Source organism: Coenobita brevimanus, chromosome 84, assembly GCF_032717465.1.
Source record: "Coenobita brevimanus isolate Jiangsu-jjx chromosome 84, ASM3271746v2, whole genome shotgun sequence".
Lineage (NCBI taxonomy): Eukaryota > Metazoa > Arthropoda > Malacostraca > Decapoda > Coenobitidae > Coenobita > Coenobita brevimanus.
This window is the reverse complement of record NC_137037.1, coordinates 47973404-47994416: the sequence shown is the minus strand read 5'-3', so window position 1 is coordinate 47994416 and position 21013 is coordinate 47973404. Positions and strand designations below refer to the sequence as shown.

At 41.0% G+C, this 21013-nt stretch overlaps 1 protein-coding gene across 1 annotated transcript; it reads left to right on the top strand.

Annotated features, from left to right (window-relative positions):
- The first annotated feature begins 258 nt into the window (after positions 1-258).
- vimar (visceral mesodermal armadillo-repeats) lies at positions 259-20482 on the top strand. The gene is made up of 13 exons (XM_080280362.1): positions 259-341; positions 3779-3874; positions 4955-5088; positions 6203-6332; positions 8685-8857; positions 13095-13212; positions 15222-15347; positions 17080-17226; positions 18258-18389; positions 18652-18818; positions 18968-19084; positions 19790-20234; positions 20367-20482. The coding sequence occupies exons 1-13, from the start codon at positions 338-340 to the stop codon at positions 20480-20482; spliced, it is 1905 nt and encodes a 634-aa protein (XP_080136488.1). The 5' UTR covers positions 259-337.
- The last annotated feature ends 531 nt before the right edge of the window (positions 20483-21013 follow it).

Genomic DNA, 21013 nt, shown 5'->3' with positions numbered 1-21013 from the left:
AATCGTTGACACAACGCCACCAAGCCGGCCTCAGTTTTTCTTCATTTATGAATTGTCAGCGTATCCAGGGGCCGTAGTATAGTCCAGCAGCCCCCATCGTTTGTGGACCAAATTGTAGCAGAACTGAGGGAGGCTGTGGCGAGGTGTGCCAGAGGAGAGCGTGGTGTGAGGGCGTGTCCGAGGGGGTGACTCAAGTTCCAAGTTTTTTACCACGAGTGAGAGCGTGAGTGCCGTGAGTGTGAAGTTGATGGTGAATGCGAAGGAGTCAAGTGTGAGGGAGAAGCTACACAGCTGAATCTGACGCCATCAAAGCCACCACCACCAAGACCCCGCCACCATGGGTAAGATCACCGTATTTAACCATGATTTTGATTTCATTAATTAGGATGTTATTTTTTTAATTAGGGGGTGGGATGGGGTCACGGGCAGGAGCACGTCATGAACCTCACACTTGACAGATATATCTTGTAGTGTTAGCCATCGGTAGAGCAGAATGCAGAAGTCATCAGCTATAAGTATTTTTTTATTTTTTAACTGACACGATAATTTAACATTTGATAGAATTTTACTTTTTGCCCCATTCAGAATTTATGGTTTTCAAATTGTTCACTGTATCCGTTTCAGATTTTTATTTGCTCAGCTCAGATTTTTAAATTTTTGCAGCATATCTTATGTAATGTTAGCGAATGGCAGGAGACAGTACCATAGATTACATCTTTCCATAGCACATCTTCATGACTAGCATAATATTCTGATTGTATTCTTTTGTTAAATGCAATATTCAAGATGAAGAGTTGGTAATTTTAGACTAAGTTAGAGGTGTTGTGCTAACTTTCTGTCTGATTGAGCAGACCTAACAACCATGGGCAAGCAGCTGCCCCTGCAGGGCTGTCCTGTGTAGCGAATTGATGTTCCCATGCAGCCGACAGTGTTTTGTCAAAGTGAAGCGCAGGGATTGATGTGGAGGTTTGGTTCCTGGGTGGTTACTGCATTTACATCCACCCAGTTAACATGGGCTCCACAGAAGGCTCCATGTCACCCCATTATTTGGCAATATGGTTATTACCCAGCATTGTAAATGGTTTCCTGAGCTACAGGAACCCATTTGGCTTGTTACTTGAGTGTAGAGCCACCTGAAGTGGAAAGAAGAATACCAGTAATACAGTAAGTAGTGATGGGAATTATGGGAGAAATAAAGATAGAGGAGGGCAGACACAGAAAAAGAATGACAGACATGATGGAAGAAGTAGGCAGCACTGCATCAAGTGAGTGGTTGATAAGCACCTTCAAGTTATTTTGCTAGAAATGTACCGTATATTTTAAAAGCTGTAATTAGCCCCTTCATGTTGGATGACATATGTACAGTAATCAAAAACATTTAGGGCAAGATATGTGAACATTAAGTAGCTAACTTATCTACCCAAACAATTGTGATCCAAGCAATCCAAACCTGTCCCAAACCAAATCAATATTATTACAGTACAGTATTTACAGATATACTGTGAAAGTCCACAGGAAGTCATTGCTCACCGCATTATTTTTACAGCACTGTGTGGAATGACTGGTAATTATATTTTTAAAAAATACACATTTCTAACATAATTACTGTAGAAGAAATCTTCCTTAATTTGGTGATACAGTATATATATGAGTAATGAACTCTTGAACTGAGTGAATTTTTCTCTTTGGAGGTTGGGTTGAAACAGGGATGTGTCATGTCTCCATGCTTGTTCAATCAGTACATGGATGGGGTAATAAAAGAGGTACAAGGTAGGGCAGTGGATGTTGGAGTGGCCCTGGTGAGAGAGGGTAGTGTTTGGAAACTCCTCGCACTGTTGTTTGCGGATGATACTGTGTTGTTGAGTGAAGACGAAGGGGAGCTGCAAGGCTTGGTGGATGAGTTAGGGAGAGTGTGTAAGAAATGGAATCTAAAGGTGAATGTAGGGAAGAGTAAAGTGATGGTCTTCGAGAGAGGTGAAGTCAGTGAATGTACAGTGAGGTTGGATGGTGAGGAAATGGAAAATGTGAGTATGTTTAAGTACTTGGGTAGTGTGATGAGTAAGGATGGAAGTTTGGAGGGTGAAGTGCTTGAAAGGGTACAACAAGGGAGAAAGGTTGCTGGTTCCATGAAAGCAGTGATAAGAAACAGGGAAGTGAGCATGGAAGTGAAAAAGTTACTACATGAGAGTATTGTGATACCAACTTTAACGTATGGAAGTGAAGCTTGGACATTGTTGGAAGGACACAAGTCAAGAGTGAGAGCAGTGGAAATGAGTTATTTGAGAGGAGCCTGTGGAGTCACATGGAGAGACAGGTTGACAAATGAGGATATAAAGGAGCATTGTGGTGTGGATGTGGATGTGATAGGAAGCACTAGGAGGAACACACTGAGGTGATTTGGCCATTTGGAGAGGATGGAGGGTGAGAGACTGACAAGGAGAGTGTATGTGAGTGAGGTGGAGGGGATGAGAGGGAGGGGGAGGCCGAGGATGAGATGGAGGGATGGAGTGGAGAGGTATATGAGAGAGGGGAGTGTGAGTTGGGAGTAGGGCAGTGAAATGGTGGGGGACAGGACAACGTGGAGGCGATTTGTTTGTGGCCACCCCATACCTGATTGAGGCATCCGGCAATAGATAGATAGATAGAATGAACACATGGGAAACAAAATCTGATGCGTGACAGGAAGTAAAATACTGTAATACTTGCAGTTTTATCTTATTTTTTTCCCAGAAATAATTTCCTGTGCACATTTGATTGATGTTAAATTTTTCATGAACAAGTTCTGTAGCCATACGAATTTTTGTTTTTCCCAACCCTAAAAAAAATAAAATTATTACAGTTATGGTAAAAAAAAAAAGTGCAGAAATATGACCTTAGAAAATGCCAGAAAACACCCAAATGTAAGCAAACCCTATCTGAAGTGACCTAACCTAACCCAGCCTGGGGGTTGCCTACCTTACTGCATTGTCATGTGGCAAAATGACATAGCTGATGCGTGGGTATGTCATAGTTAGCCCTCTGCATTTCTTAGTACTGCATAGGGGGATGAAGAGGTAAAACTCATAAACTGTACATTTTTGCAGGAAAAATGACAACAAAAAAATAAAAATGCATGAAAAAGGCTTCTAGAATGCCAGAACAAAATGTGAAATTTTCTTTCTTTTAGTGCTGTAGGGTATTCAGAAAAGTGATTCAGATTTTGTTTATATTTGTTTTAGTACGTTAGATAGTTACAGAATGCTTTTTTTTTTTTTTAAACAATACTTTATTATATATAAGTAATTTTTCAGAAAACTTTGCTGATATAAGTGTTCATCATTTCATCAGTAGCTACTGTATTTGGTAGAATTAAAGAAAGCTGGCATGGAATTAAAGTTTTAGTTTCTGTTACTTTCTGAATGCCGTTAAATCAACTTTACCGTCTTTTAACTGCGTCTGACAATACTCATTAGCTTGCCCCCCTTTTTTTTTTCTTTTTCCACACTTGACATCACGCTGAACCGTATTCATGTTAGCATAGGAGGCATCATAGCAACACTTTCATTGTGATTAGTTTGGCTAGGGTGTTGAATCATAATGTTCTCATGCACATTATTAGTATAATTTTAATATCAACATAGTTTGTTTCAGTAACATGCAAGAAGATATTGAAGTGTAATGTGCAGAATAAGCCATTAGGGATGAGGTTTTATGAAATGTACCATCTCTTAAAATAAAACCATTTGCCCCACATTATGACATCTCTGTACTGTGTGTAACCTGTCCCCTCATTCCTCAGAGGAGCTAACTGCCAGCCTGGAGAAGCTGCGTGTAGCCTCAGCTGACCCTGCGCCAGAGATGTTCCAACAGCTGCTGCGCCAGCTTAATGACCTCGGTGAGTACAGTATGAAGGATGGGGATTAGTTTTTTATGCTGCCCAAAGAAATTAGCTAGCCATTCGTCCATCTAAACTTGTACGGAAATACTTGTACAGTTTGCCCTCCATGTACATGGAGGATACCTTACAGACTTGTCCATGAGTGGTGAAATCTGCAGGTAATTGCTAACCCCCTAAAAACAGTCCATGGAGTTGTAATTTAACTGTGGAATCGTCTAAAAACCCTTTGCAGTGGCCCAAAGCATCATCAGGTACCAGGTATTAGAATGTACTTATGCAAAGTAGCCTACATTTTGAGGTGGTTGCTTAACCTGCCAGTAACTGTAGCTGCAAATAATTGAAGCTGTGAATGAGGAGGGACGACTGTATTTTGTTTTGATATTTCCTATATGATATGTTGCTTCCTTCCAGTATTAGTAGAAACTGTACTTGTTTATTCATTCGTGATGGTGTGCGAGGCATTCGTTCACTCAGTCCATCAGTCATTGAGTCAGTTGAAAAATCAATCATTCTGTGTGGGGGAAAGTGACAAATCAGCATTGTATGTCGCAGTGAAACTGGAGTAGAACCTTTTCTGTGGTATTCTGTAGTCTTGAAAAAGAAAAATGAAAATAAATAAAGAAAAATAATAATAATAAGAGAAAATAAAAGTTGAAAAAGTTCCTTATAACAAGGACATATTGTAATGGATGTGTGTGCAGGTAGGGCAATGGAACATAATTATGACCTGTTTCTGTAATTTTCTGTGGCTGTAATAGTAGAAAAGAATGTAAGAAAAGTGAATTATGACATGGTCTTAAATGTATTGAATTAATACTTCAGTGGAAAGGGAAAATTATCTGGAATAGGACATTTTTGTTTAATTTACTTAGGTCTTACTTGAGGGGAAAAAAAAAAAAAAACTAAATGAAAATAATATAAAATATGACTTACAATGAGGACTTACCTTACTGGTTTTTCAGTGAAGACCCATTTACATGGATCTTAATTGAGAAAAAATAAAAATAACTAAATGAAAATAAGGTAATATAAAACATAATTTTCAATGAGGACTTACCTTTCTGGTTTTGTTTACAGGTGGGGATGATAAGACAACCGGGTGTGAGAGTCTGGTGTCAGGTGGGGTGCTGCCGCTTTGTCTTGCTGCACTTCAGGGATCCAACCCGGATGCTCAGGCACATTCTGCTGAGCTGCTAGCTGAGCTGGCTAAGGTGGGATGGATTTAATGATGCCTTTTACTAGTTTCTTTATGACACTCATTCAGTTAAATTCCATCATTATTGTATTTGTAGTCAGATACTGTACCTTAATTCTGGAGGGAGTGGCCATAAGCAAATTGCCATTGTCGCCCTGTCTGCTGCCATCATGCTGTTCACCGTGTAGTTCACTCCTCCCTCCATCATACACTTACTTGTATTTTTGCATTGCAGTCAATGATGCTTTCATTTAGTTATATGTTCACTAGAATTACGTGATTGTATTCACGTACCCACTGTCATTCATCAGTGACATTTCATAGAGCATAGCACAAGTGATCACACATTGCTGATGGAGTCCTCACAGTAGTTAGTTTCCAGTTGTTTGCCATATTTTGCAGCTAATCTGATGATGAAAAATTCTTGGAAAGAGAGAAAAACTAGATTAACAAAAAAAAGGGGGGGGAGGGGATCAAAGAAGAAATGAGAAGGGAAGTTACACAGACATAAAGTTTGGAACTGAAAGCAATCTAGAATTTAGAAATGTGTTTTTGTAGACCCTGACTGATGTTGCCCTTTCTCTGTAGTCCACCATCCTCCCACAGGGGGACATAGAGTTGTGTGGCATTCATATAACTAGGCAGTGAAGCCGCCTGGTTATACAAACAGAATTCTATTGTGAGAAGATGCCCCACTCTAGCCATTGACAGCATTTTATCACCTATTCACCATAAGACTGTATAGCCATATTCTGAGAAGAAAGACATAAACCTACAAGAGAGCATTCTCTTGGAGCTTGGGTGGAAACAACTTTTCAGATTTTGAGAGGCCATTGCTCATAACTCCTCAACTTGGTTATGTAAACAGTCAGCCAAGCATCGTACCTGGAACTGTCTATGCCATCTTCTAAGTGCTGTACTTGCATATGAATACTGTAAGGTGAGAACTCACTACTGAATAAAACAAAGATTTATTGAGAATCCACTGAAATGTTAATGAGTGGAGCTGAAGACTACTCTCTCCACTCACTTGATGTTATGAATTTCTCCCTTCCCTCTTCCATCAGTATCTGTTCCTCATCTTCCTTATCCCTCACTATATATCTACTGTACCCAATTGGCCCCCCCAGGTTGAGAGCTGCCGTGTAGGGTGTGTGGAGTCTGGTGTGGTGGGTGGACTGGTGGGTGGCCTGGATAGTACCAATGTCAACGTGGCAGTCCAGGCTTGTCGTGCCCTCGGAAACATCTGTTATGAACACGGTCAGTCAGTCTGGCTTATTTTTGTGTTCAGAGGCTCACTTTTGTTTAGATGAGGTTTGGTTTGGTTTGATTTGATTTGGTTAGTCAGTCAGTCAGTCAGCCTTCTTTTTTTGTTCTTTAGGCACAGTATTCCGTAGGTTAGGTTAGGTTTAGGCTTGTTGGTCAGTTATTCAGGGTTCTTTTTTTGTTCTAAGGCCTACTTCTTTGTAGGTTAGGAAGGTTAATCAGGCTAGTTTTCCCCTTGGGAATAGCTGCTACAAATATAGTCATTCAGTTAGGCTTCATTTTTTCTTCCTCATCCTATTTTTGTTTGGGTTAGTTTAGGCTTGGTTTGTTCAGTCAGTCTTGCCTCATTTATTTTTCTCAACCCACTTTTGTTTAGGCTAACATATGTTTAGTCCGGAAGAAATGGTGGAAAGTTTATTAACGATGTAATATCTACCACCAAGGGAAGTAGGCTGGTTATCTACCCATGATCTTGTCTGTAAGATGATTTTATTTTATTTTATTCTTTGCCAGTAGTTGATGATCTTGTACAGAATTGGGAAAGACTTCTTATAAGGATGTGTACAGTATTTTTCAATTATTGTTGCTACTTGCAAATAATTTTTTCTCCTCAAGAAGAATCTCTCATAGTCAAGGAGTTAATGGAGTTTGCCTTTCATCATTTCAATAGTAAACTTACAGTGAGTAAAATTATATTCTGGTAACAAGCATAGCCTAAAATAAAAAATACAATGCTAGGTCAGAGTTGCTGATGTAGTTTCTAATTCTTTCATTATGAGAGTGTCTTTCTCAAGCAGCAGTGTACTGTATTTTACATTTTATTCTTGCTGCTGTGTGATGATCTTTATTCAACTTGGGAAGGATCTCTGATGCTGAAGTGGTTTAACTAAGGCTGTATCAAACCCTTCTAGTTCAGAAGGTTTCTCAAATTGAATAAAATCATCTGGAGGTACCAAAAACACCAGAAAACATGTCACAAAATTGAAGGGGTTAGGCTGTAGGAGCCTGGATTTAAGTCCCTGCCTAGTCAAGGGGGTAATGAGGGATATGAATGAAGGTGGTTTGAGGTGGAGGGAGGGCAGCCTAATGGCAGAGAACAGGGTAACATTAAGGCATCTGGTTATAGATTGGCAGATAGAGTGTGGGATTTGCTAGTACTGTTTGTACCCTGATACGACTGAGATGTGTTAGGGTAAATTAGCACTGTTAGATGAATTTGGTAAGATAAGATTGTGGGCATCACGACAAGTGAGATGAGACTAGATTGCGATATAGCAGATTTTAATTTGGTCTTGGCATGCTGTCCTAAAACTTGAAATTACTCACCATCTCTCTCTCCTCTCCCAGTTCTCATTTCTTCAACAAGTCTCATAATGTGCATTTCCATTTCCTGATACCTCATTGTCTGTCTAGTGAATATGTGCATGGTTATTAGTTTATGGTTTAACTTTTTCTGATGTGATGTTTTTATTCTTCCTTGGATTCTGGGAATACTTTTTTTTTACACATTGCTTGAAGTAATTCAGCAGTTGTAGAATGTGTAAAAGTGAGGAGGCCACTGACATGGGGGTTGTAGTGTTTGTACTGTAGATGTAAGCCAAGGCTTGGGATGTTAGTATTAGTAGTAGTAGTAGTAGAAGTAGAAATGGTAATTGCAACCCCAGACTCATCTGGACATTTTGGTATGAGGTCTTTGATTAACCCAGAGAGCCTGCAGACATCATTTTAGTTTTATTCTTGCCATCTCCTGTTGAGTTTATTCAGCTTACAATACTCTTTGAACTGGAGGGGATTGATATAGCCTTCAGTTTTAGATGCCTTTCCTAAGTTGAATAAAATCATCTGGCAGCAGTAAGGCTAAACTGAAAAGAGTACCACCTGGATTCAAGAGATTCAGATTGAAAGATGCAACAGAGGTGTAGAAGTAAGCTGAGAGATGTATTGTAGAAGTGTATGATCAAGTAGAAAGATCAGTAGTTGAGGTATGTGATTAAGTGGAAAAATGTATGGTAGTAGTGTATGATTAAGTAGAGAGGTGTTTAGTAGAAGTGTATGGTTGAGTAGAAGTGTATAGTTGAGGTGTGTGATAAATTTTTGTATTGCAGAAGGATGATAAGTAACTGTGTATGAATAAGTAGAAAGATGTATATATGTTTAGTATAGATGTATGAATACATAGAAAGATGTGGAATACTGTATTGTAGAAGTATAGAAGTTGTACAAGTAATAAGATGAGATGTTCATGTAGATATGTAGAAGTAAAACAAAGAAATAATTATATAGACGTGTAGCAGTAAGGAGAGGGAGGTGAGCAGAGGAAGAAGTAAAGTGTTGGGGTGACTACAGTGTGTGTTGCAGAGGGCGGGCGGGTGAGTGTGGTTGGTGCAGGTGGGGCGGGCAAGCTGGTGGGGCTGCTGGACCGAGCTGCCTCCCTCCCAGAGACACCTGACAACCACCACCTTCGTCTCGTGGCCACAGGGTTCCTCCTCAACCTACTCAACTCATATGACACTGTGCAGGTCTGTGGCTCTTGTCTGAGGTAGATGCATGGAGGTAGATAAATTTTTTTTTAGCTTGTGTGACACAGAGCAGGTCTGTGGCTCTTGTCTAATGTAGATTTGATGATTGTTAGATAATGGCCACAGACTTTCGTACAGCGAACCCTGCATTTGGATAGTAATAGGTGTGAAAAAAACTTAGCCAAACTGGAATTTGCCAAATCTGAACTGAATAACTAATGGGAAAAAAATAGATTGGTTCTGAGCATATGGTGAATGGTTGGCGAGTAGAGGTAGGGGAGAAGATGAGAGAGAGAAGAGAGAGGTATATGTGAGCAGGAGAAGGGAGGTTAAGAGACTGGTGAAGGAGAGTAAGAAGAAAGTGGATGAAGAGTTTGGGAGGAATCTGAGTGTGAAATGGAGGGAGAGTAAGAAATTGTTTTGGAAGGAGGTAAAGAAAGTAAGGCAGTGTGAAAGGGGAAATAGTAGGGGAGTGAAAGATAGGAATAATAGATTGTTGGTGGAGAAGAGAGAGAAATTGAGGAGATGGAAGGAGCACTTTGAGGATTTGTTGAATGTAGAGAGTGAGAGCAGTGTGAGTATAAGTGGTTGGGGAATTTCTGGGAGAAGAAGAGATGAGAGGAGGGAGGAAGAGATCAGTAAGTCGGAAGTAGTGGAAGCGATGAAGAAGATTAAGCTGGGAAAGGCCCCAGGAATTGATGGAGTGTGTGGTGAAATGCATAGGCATGGGGGTGAGATTGTTGTGGAGTGGATATGGAAGTTGTGTAGATTGGCTTGGGAAGAGGGAAGGGTTCCAGAGGACTGGAAATCAGGTATAATTGTTCCTCTGTACAAAGGAAAAGGGGAGAGAGAAGTATGTGGTAACCATAGGGGTATTTGCCTTCTTAGTGTGACTGGTAAAATATATGGTAGAATACTCATTGATAGGGTTAGGCATATGACAGAGGAGCTAGTTGGAGAAGAACAAGGGGGATTTAGGAAGGGAAAAGGGTGTGTAGATCAGATATTTGTTCTAAGATGTTTAGTGGAGAAGTATCTAGAGAAGGGAAGGAAAGTGTATGCTGCCTTCATGGACTTGGAGAAAGCTTATGACAGAATAGATAGGAAAGGTATGTGGAAGGTATTAAGAATATATGGAGTGGAGGGGAAATTGTTGAGTGCTGTGAAGAGTATGTACGAGGGAGCTAGGGCTACGGTGCGAGTGGATGGTGAGCTGAGTGAGTTCTTTGATCTCAATGTGGGACTGAAACAGGGGTGTGTAATGTCTCCATGGCTGTTTAATATATATATGGATGGGGTCGTAAAGGAGGTACAAGGTAGGGCAGTGGATGTGGGGGTGGCCCTAATGAATGAGGGTGAGATTTGGAAGCTTCCGGTGTTGCTGTTTGCTGATGATACAGTATTGTTGAGTGAAGATGAATGGGAGTTGCAAGGTTTGGTGAATGAATTTGGGACAGTGTGTAGGAGGAGGAAGCTGAAAGTTAATGTAAACAAAAGTAAAGTTATGGTGTTTGAGAGGAATGAAGTCACAGAGTGTGCAGTGAGGTTGGATGGTGAGGATATGGAGAATGTGAGTGATTTCAAGTACTTGGGTAGTGTGATGAGTAAGGATGGAACTTTGGGGGATGAAGTACGTGAAAGGGTACAGCAGGGAAGGAAGGTTGTTGGCACACTGAAAGCAGTGATGAGAAATAGGGAGGTGAGTATGGAAGTTAAGAAGTCACTGCATGATGGTATTGTGATCCCTACCCTGACGTATGGAAGCGAGGCGTGGACCTTGCAAGAGGGGAACAAGTCAAGAGTGAGAGCAGTGGAAATGAGTTACTTGAGAGGAGCATGTGGAGTGACATGGAGGGACAGGTTGACGAATGAAGAAGTGAAGGAACGTCGTGGGGTAGATGTGGATGTGGTTGAAAAGATTAGGAGAAATACACTGAGGTGGTTTGGACATGTGGAGAGGATGGAGAATGAAAGACTGACTAAGAGGGTGTATGTAGGTGAGGTGGAGGGAGGGAGAGGGAGGGGTAGACCGAGGATGAGGTGGAGGGATGGAGTTGAGAGGTATATGAGGGAGGGGGGGTGAGTTGGGGGGAGGGGAGTCAAATGGTGGGTGACAGAGTGACTTGGAGGCGTTTTGTCTGCGGCCACCCTTTGCGGGATTAGGGCGTCGGGCTATAGATAGATAGATAGATAGATAGGTTCTGAGCATGCATGACTGGACTGATTTTCCACTTATATTACAACATTACTGGGTGTAAATCATGTGATAAACACACATAACATGATTCAGTTTAATTTAATTTAGCCAAGAAACAATACAAAACAGAAACACTCACATGAGAAAACAAAATAATGGACTTGATGTACGCGTGGTGTATGATGCATGGATGCCTTAGTTGGTGGTCTGCCATGGTCACCCATTCCACATTTCTGTGTTTTATCAGCCATTATGTGTTCACAAGTCCTCAGCACAGGTAGGAATCACAATAAAACACAAACAAAATGCTGCACGCATAATGGTGGTTGGCTGAGACGTGTACTGCATGTGATGGTGGCTGGCAGAGAAGTGTAAACAAAGATGTCTTGGAACCAAGGTTGCCAGAGTCTTGACCAAAATAGTGGAAACAGGCCTCAAAAGTAGTGAATTTCGGTACCGGGTATATATATATATGTGTGTGTGTATAGCGAAATTCAAAATTTAGTAGCACAGGGCTTCCAAAAGTAGCTCTATTCACTATGTGTGGCACAATCTGGCTACTTCAAGAGGTTTGAGAAGACGAGACTTGAATTTCACAATACAAACTAAATTTTGTTTAAATTAATTCAGATTAATTAAAAAACTGTTGAAATTTTCATTCATTCATCATTCATTGCCAGATGCCATGTATCCCACACGGGGTGGCCAAGGGCTTAGAGTTAATTGTTTTACAGGGAGGGGCACTAATCCTTCACCAACCCCACATGACACGTAGGGATTTTTGGGTGCCTAATGGCTCGCTTGGTAAGCTGCTGTACTCAGGCAGTTGCAAGCGCTGGTTCGAATCCTCGCAATATATATGTTGAAATTAATTGGCATAAAATATATTTTTAGTATATTTTTATTATAAACAACTCGCCAAATGTGAGATTTCTGTTGCCAAATTAGAGTGTTGTGTACAATCCCATCCCATTGCCAAAAGTGAATTCGCCAAATAAAAACTCGCCAAATGTGAGAGTTCACTGTATACCTGTTAAAATTTGGACAGATCTTGTTTCACGGTGGAATGTAATCGTTTGTTAAAGAGATATTCACTTTACTACTTCAGTTCGATGAATCAGTGGCATGGTTCTATATTCTTGCCATCTTCAGATTTTTTTTTTTTTTTTATTATTACTAGTAGAGGGGCTAGATACAGCCTCCATTAACCCTTTAACCACTAGGGTACTCCTCTAAACTGTAGTTTAGTGTAGAAGTAGCAATAAATAAAATTTTAAAATGTGTCATCCGATTGAAGGAGTCATTGTGAAAGACTGTAGAAACACAGCTACAGTGTGGAGTGAGATGTTACTATGGTCAGTTAATAAATTGTCCTTGTTGCAAGTAACTTTTTCACATCTTTTCTCTGTGGTCTGCAGTAAATTATAAATATATAATACTAAAGCTACATTGTTGTCAATAAAGCCAGTGTACCAGTTTTCTCCATCTTTACAATACGCATGGTGGCAGGCGGCTGTGCCCATCATCCACTAATGTGTTGTAGTTCTGCCTATTTCTTCATCTTCATCATTCTGTTTTTTTTTTTTTCTGTCACTTTTTAGTATTCTTTCCACGTCAGGTGACTGTACTTTAATGTGGAGGCCAGATGGTTTCCTGTAACCCAGGAAACCATGTACAGTGTTGGGTGGTAACCATATAAACCCCAAATGGGATGATGTGGAGCCTACTTTGGTGCCTCTGTTAGCTGAGTGGAGAAATGCAAATGTGTCATCCATGCAGGAACTAAATTTCCACATTTTTCCCTGTGGCTCGGTGTAGTGAGGCACTGTCACCTGCAAGGAAACGTCAGTTCACTGCTCTGGTCAGTCGCACAGGGGCAGGGGCAATTGCATGCTTGTGGTTGATGGGTCTGCATGGCGAGACAGACTGGGGTTGATGAACAACGACAGTTGCAGTAGAGAAAGAGAAAGAGAGAAATTGTAATCTGGTAACCAAAGAAATGTAGCTAGTGTGGTGTTGATCGTGTTGTGGTATGCACAGGATGATGCACTGGAGGCTACGCTGGTTGGTGTGTTGTGTGAGTACCTGGACAAGTACTCAGAGGATCCAGACATCCCCACACATGTCCTCCTCTCACTCACCTGCCTTGCTGACACAGGTAAGTGGAAAATACGTAAGACAATCCATACAGTCTTCCCAAGCAAGCACTCCTCATCCAAGTGAACAGTTCTTAAACCTGTGCAATGCCAGTCACAACTCAAGGTGTGCCAAGCAAGCCTGCACTTAAAATTTATGCACTGGGAAGACTTCATGGGTTAAACCGATAACTGGTTCAGTGTAGATAAAATTATGTTATGGTGTATGAATAATGAAGACGGAGTTTTATAGATATTGGTAAGCTTAACCGTGAGGTTGAATACAGTGACATTTTATAAAAATGTGTACCTTGCTGTCCTGTTACGAGTCAGTATGATCATAACACCTTCACTGATATATAAGTTTAATTCATTCTTCTTACTTCCTTGCTCTGTAAACAGTATATGAGATAAGAGATGTCTTATTCCTCACCATCATAGTCTCCCATCATATCTAATAAGCACTACAACACCTTGGAAACCATACAGAACAACACCTTACACCTCCTAATATCCACCCTTCTGAATCATATCTCCCATGTGAGGACGGGGTCTGGCTGGCCAGGCTGAGATGTGGGCATCATCCAGCCTTCTTGAGTTATCAGAAGAGGCTGAATGACTCTCGCTGATGTCCATCCAGGATGCAACACAGCATCCCATACTGTTAGGCATATTATGGAAGACTGCATTGCACACAATTACCTGCAACAACAACACAACATACACTCCTTGAGAGCTCTGTGGGAAAGCCCGGTCATGGCCATGGCCTTCCTTAGGGACTTGGAGCTGTTCGGCCAGACTGCAGAGGGAACAGCTACGACTACTACACCTTACGCATCACCACTGGCAGCACCAAAGCTGTGCTCCCTCAGCTCACTTATACTCTGACTGTAAAGTCTTCCCAGTCAGAGACTACTTGATATGAAGGGTCCACAATTTTATGCAAGACACACACACAGCACACCTAGGCCCATAGAACAATCACCACACAAATGTTATCAAACTCTCTACAACAGTATTCCACTTCAGGCATTCCAACACTAGCAGTGAAGGAACACCTACATACTTACTTCACGTCAAGTGAAGTATAAGGTTCCTTTCCTGACATCCAACTATCAGAGGTGTCTATAAATATATGTTATCAAGCTTATCTAGCTAGGCTTAGATCAGGACTTCACTGAGTCGTCCTCAACTACTAGATTAGGTTTAGGTTGGATGGAATCATAGATGACACTTGCCCCACCTGTAGAATGAGCCTACTCACCATATCACAGAAATGGACTGCGTAGCACATGCCACACTCAGATACATAGACAACATCAACAGTGTAGGGAATTTATGGAACAACCTCACAGAGGCAGTTGTCTACCTATACCCAATGGGTTTGCGTGATTAGACAAATTGGGGTCAAGCAACAGCAGTTTCCAAACGCATTCATTTAACTTGAGAAAGACAGTTTGTATAGAAGGGGTTAATGATAGCTGTGTCTAACCCTCCCATTTCAAGAAGTCTAAATAAAATTGCTGGGAGAAAACAAGAATAAAAGAAAAAAAATCTTTGGATTAAAGAGTTTAACCTACAGTATGTGTTTAGAACAGTACTATGAAAGCAGATGTGAATTGCTGTTCTAATTACACCCCAGTGTTTATCCAACACACAGTAAAAGCACTGTCATACTCAGGAAATAAGTTTCATTATCATAAATATTTTGTTATCCCCAGGTCTCTGTATCTCTTGCTCATTGAATACAAAGTTGATCATGGAGAGGTGTTCTCTTCTGATATCACCTTATTTCATTTTCAGTATTTATTTCCAATTTCTAGTGTTGGTTTTTCTTTACAGTTTTTGAACTGGTATGCTTTCCTTATCTTTAGATCTCTCTGAATTGCAGTATACTCCCTGTTGTTTATGAATCCTACTCCCTGTAGTACTCTCCTGTATATTGCAACAACTTTGTCCATTTTATTGTGTATGGAAGTGTGTGTTATTAGGCTAGTCTTTGTACATCGTTTGTGTTTGTGTGTGTGTGCAGAGGTGGGTCGTGGGCTTGTGGTCTCGCGTGACATCACCCCTCAGCTGGTGCGAGTCCTGCGCGTCAACCAGTCTCCTGAGGTCATAGAGACGGCACTGGAGCTGGTATCTAACCTCGCTGATAATGGTAAGGGGGCATAGTCTCCACAGTCCATAGTAAGGCAGGGAGAGGTCCAGTGAGTCAACATTAGGCTAAGTGAGGCTGAGTGAAGTGAAGTGAGGCAGGATGGGGTGAAATAAGGTGTTGTGGCAAGGCAGGCACGGGTCCATTGAGGTGTTATAATAAGGCAGGCAGAGGTCCACTGAGGCAGGGTATCACAGAATGATGTCAACATAAGACAGGGTAAGACAGAATAAGGTCCAGTAAAAAGGGTAAGGCAGAGTGAGGCTGAGAGATGCAGGGTAAGGCTGAGATTTTATTTAGTTGTGAGAGCTCTCATACTGAAAAAGGTTTGGAATAGTCATCATTAACCCTATGTATGCTGTACTGTTAATTCATATTTTCATTCTGGCTACCTCTGGATGATTTCATTTGGCTTAGGAAATAGGTAGCTAAAGGTGTTCTCATAAGTGAAATGCTGCCAGGGAATTAGGGTAGTCTCATATGGCTTGAATGTTCTCATTTATCGAAGCTTAGCCCTGACGTCCAAGCTGTATTGTAGGTGGAATAGGATGCATCCTAGCACATTTTACTTGTTTTTTTTATTTTGCCTATTACACACCTTAACATTCCCTTGTATGTTATTTTTATTTTTTTGATAGATATTTTGCATCATTTTCATATATGAGGATACTGAGGTGTAATGTGCAGAATAAAGTGCTAAAGAAGAGGTATGATGTAATCTCCCAATGCCACTTACTGTATAATACAGCACATTCTCTCATCATGGGACCTCCAAAGGGGAAATGAGAGAAATTTTGTTTCTTTTCTTCTGAAAGGGTTAATAGAGCACATGAAGAGTGGAGGAAATATCTGACCTCATTACCTTATTGCTGATTAAAATAATGACATGAAATAGAGACTGTTCATTTTATATCCTCACAAGGATGCCTTCCCATGGTGACATCAATGTAACTGGGTGGCTCTACTGCTCAGGTATACAGACATCCCTCTACTTGCTGTCTATCCCTCAGAAGGAGGATGGTGGACTGCAGCAGGGCAACTTCAGCATGCAGTCCACTGCATTCAAGTTCAGATGAGCCTGGAGTCACAACAGTGTAATCTCACAGGTTTTCTAAATATGACTCAGGGAATTTTGTTGTTTGAATGCACCTTTACGTAATTAGTTTTACAAATATGACTATTAGTATCTTAAAAAGTGATTCTCTTATCGTATGTATTATATTTTAACTCTGTGAGTGTTTACATATACCATTGTTGATGATGTTCTTTTGTTGTAGTATATGCTGTGTGTTTCTTGTTATCATGTTCCCACAAGTACTGTATACTGTACTGTATTTTCCTATTAGTATGTAGTATAGGTACTGGTATCTTTATTATTTTTCTGTATTTATACCTGTTATGTTCTTTAAGTTGATATGATGATTGGTTCAGTTCATGGTCAGGTATTATTTATTCATCATCAGTCTGCAAAATTATTTTAAAGATTGTGGCATTGTCACGAAATTGTGTCAGGTAGCGTACAAACACAAAAACCTACAATCTAAGATAGTTTACATTTACATTATTAGTATCGTACCAGCCACCTTACCATATTTATCTGTACTAGTAGGTAGACCAAACATAGTGTCACATTTTTAAAGTCTCCAGTGGGTGGACTAATTATTTACCTTTTACTGCACCATTACATAACTGTGAATCTTCTTACAAAAATGCATTTGTAACACACCCACTTCAGAGGATGTAAAGACGCAGATGGCTAAGGGTGGAGTATGTCGGGCGGTGATGGAGGTGGTGAAGAGGCACCGTGCAGCCCCCTCCCCAGACCTTTCACCCCCAATACTCAAGACCGCAACTGACCTCGTCGTCCTCATTCTTGTTGGAGGTTAGTGATGTCAGAGGGTTTTATTCTCAGTCATTTTGGAGGTGTTTAGTATGGTTTTCATAGTGAAACATTACACTTCAGTACCCTGTTGCTTGTTGGTGGAAGGTATGTTGCTACTAAAATGATATAAATAATGTACAAGACTGATTTTAGATGTAATATGCAAAATAAATTGCCAAGGAAGAGGTGCTGTCAAGGCTTCCATGCAACCTGAAATGTGGCCTAAGGTAGACAGTGCCCATCCTTACACATATTATCCCTACCATCACCTAGCATTTCACAAGGTCTTTCCACTTGTAATTTTGATATGTTAGATTGCAAATGTGGATACTCTGATAAATGTTTCTGTATTCTGTATGAATGCCTTATTACTTTTTGTGGAAAGGGAACTAATAATGAAGTTTTGTTTTGTTTTGTGTATACCTTTTCACAACCCTTGATTTTCATTATGCCACTGACTTACTTTCTTATTGTGATTGAGTCAAGAGCAGCATGGGTGAGATTCTCAGACATTTGCGATTGATTCCCTATTTTGCCTTGGCTTTGTTTGCTTAAGAAGGACAAATGAAGGAGTGTTTATCTTCCCATGTCTCTTGATCGCCCTGTAGAAAATACATCAGTGTTATGAAAGAAAATTTTGATGTAGCTATTATTTGTTTTGGCAAGAAGGACAAGGAAAAGAGTGCAGAATCTGCCATTGTCTCTAGTTCTTTTTCTAGAAGCATATGTGAGTTATGACCAGACGTTTGTTGTAAACAGCTATTTGAGAATCCCTCCCAGAACTAGATAGCCTGTGTATACTTTGCTTCCCACAGCTCACTCACTCCCCTTGTCAGTCTGCCTTTTTACCTCTGTAGCCCATATGCACTCTGCTGAACCAGGAGTTCCATCATTTTGTTTTTCAATCCTCGTGCTTTCTTGGTCCTCTTAAACCACCTCTTGACTTCAAACTTCCATCTGCTGTTCCCCTCCCTACTTACCTCACCTCCGGTTCTCCCAGCTTGCCTTACCCTACCTTCCTTCCATTACAGATGAGAGTATGAATGCCCTGTATGATGGTGGAAATGGCTCTGTCTATTTGGAGCTTGTGGAGTGGCTGACGGCAGATATTGAGGATTTGCAGATTGCTGGAGCACTAGCCATGGGCAATTTTGCTCGCAGTGGTAAGTGTCAGATTCTTCTCTGTATGTATCCTTGAATATTATAGCAACATACACATCACAGCATACTTGCATTAACAATAACAACAGTATTGTCAACACAAACAGTAGTAACAGCAACAACATCACCACCTACATCAGCAACAACCACAAGGACAACAAAACTCCTTTGAATGGAGAGAGTTGTAATATTTTAGAACACATCCCTGATGTGTATTGAGAAGTGCCTTTACCTACTTATCAGCTCGCATCACTACTCCAACAGATGCCCACTGCATCCAGATGGTAGAGAAAGGCATTGCAAAGCAGCTACTTGGAGTCCTCGGGAAACATAATTCCGGGGAAGGTGACATTCGTCTCCAACATGCCCTTCTCTCAGCGTTGCGTAACCTCAGCATTGCCCGCCAGAATAAGCCAGTTTTGGTGTCACAGGTGATTTTCAGTAGTTGTTGCCATGGCCCAAGGCTCATATGGCTGTAGACCAGGTAGACTACATCATAAACCATGATACAGTGATGTATCCAATAGACAACCACCTCACAATATGCAACTGTACTAATATATTCTTTTATTGTATTCAGGGGGCCTTGGATGTGTTGCTGCCAATGGCCACAAAGATTGAAACCTTTCCTGTGGTATTCAAGCTGTTGGCCACTCTGCGCATGATTATTGATGGACAGTCTGAGGCGGCGTGCAAGGTAAGGCATGGGAAGGAAGGGGAGAGGAATCCAGGTATAGATAGTGCAAGGTGTCAAGTTTAGCCACAGAATGCAGTGTAACAGGAGAAAAAAAGGGACAGAAGGTTATATTAAGTTGCAAGGATGCCTAGCTTGTGATTTCATCTCAGACAATCGAGATACTGAAACTCTGGTTAGCACACTGTGTTCATCCCATGAGTTTAACCTACTTTTAAGAAAATTATTGCTAACTTCTGATGATCATCTCAGTTTTCATTAATATAATTTTTAAAAATTACTGCTAATGTCTCCTGAATGTATGAGTTGTCATTCATTTACTTTAAGAAAATTATTGCCAACTTCTGCTGAATTTCTAGATTTTCATGAATGTAAATACAGTTACCTGTTGATCTGATAGCTAAAATATCAGTATTTGATCCTTGAGAGATGGTTGAAAGTTTTTCAGTTTTATAGCAAATGCCACCAAAGGAAGTGAGTTCATTATTGAGCCTTGAAAATACAGGACTAGGGACCCTCAGGCTTGTACATCGTGAAGGGGAATAAAATGCTGCTGCCTTTTTTTTTTTTTTTTCTCCCAGGTAGCTCATGCTTTATCAAGTGTAATGTAGTTGTCAGTTCTTTGTTTGCATAAAATAGTCTGGCTATTTGCTGAATAAAATACCTAGTTGTAGCCATGGCAACAAAAGTATTGACTTTGTGTGTCAGGTTGGAAAGGAAGGTGTGGTGGTGGAACGGCTGGTGGGTTGGACGGGTACAACAGACCACCCAGGTGTGCAGGGGGAGTCCAGCCGCCTCCTTGCCTGGATCATCAAGAACTGCACTGGCTCACCGACTCACACTGCAGATCCTAAGGCAGAGGAAGCAGGGAAACCAAGTGAACCTTCAGGGGTTGGTGGTGAAGTAGTGGAGGCCCTGGTGAAGGCCGGGTGTGTGCCGCCCCTGGTGGCCATGTTGGGTTCTGAGCATGCTGTTATGGTTAACGAGGCAGCCATGGCACTGGCGATAGTTGCAGCCATGCCAGCTGGACAGGAGGCAGCTGCTGCCACACCACTGCTGAAGCAGGTGGCACCGCAGGTCCTGCGGAATTCATACCTCCCACCTGAGATTATAATCAACACTCTTACCTTCCTCACCACACTCACCAGTCATGGTCAGTATCTGTCTTGCATCCACCTAGTGCCTCATGTGTAGTATGAGAGAAATAGAATGTGTATTGTACAGGTCCTGATGTTATACTGTAGTTGCAACCGACATTGGATGATAAAGCACTTTACATTTTCAGATGGAGCCCTTGAGAGTATGAAGAGCGATGAACTACGTGAGGGAGTAGGAGCCCTTGCCTCCCACACCAGCGACCAGGTCAAGGCTCTGGCAACTACACTTAAGGGCAAGCTGTAGGATGCTCTTAAGGGCAGGTTAGGATGCACTGAAGAGGGAGCTTAAGAATGTTTGCTGGTTTTGTCTATAAAATGTAGGACTTTGCAATTTGAAGGAGGTAGCTATAGGCTGCATGCACTTGACGCCTAGCCATTCGGTGCACTTATATGTAATTGGCAGAAGGCAGGCACTTAAAGGCTGAGTAGTGAGTATGACTAGTGGGACTTTGGGACCAGGAGTATCTGTAGACAAACAACTTTTAGTTAGAAAAAAAAAGGGAGTTATTAGCATAGCATGTTGAAATAAGACAGATTTTGAGAACGATATTTTTGGGTTAAGTGGGTGATGTATATTTAATGAAATATGAGAAGCAGTTACAATTTTTGCAATTAAATTTTGAGTCATGACTAGCATGCTATCTTGGTAATGAAAGGCATGACCCTAGTTAACTTTCATCACCATGTTAATGCTTTGACAAGAATTACAAGCAAAACATGAGTACAAAGAAGGCATCACTGAGGTCATCACAGTGGCAGCAAAATACTGAGTCTG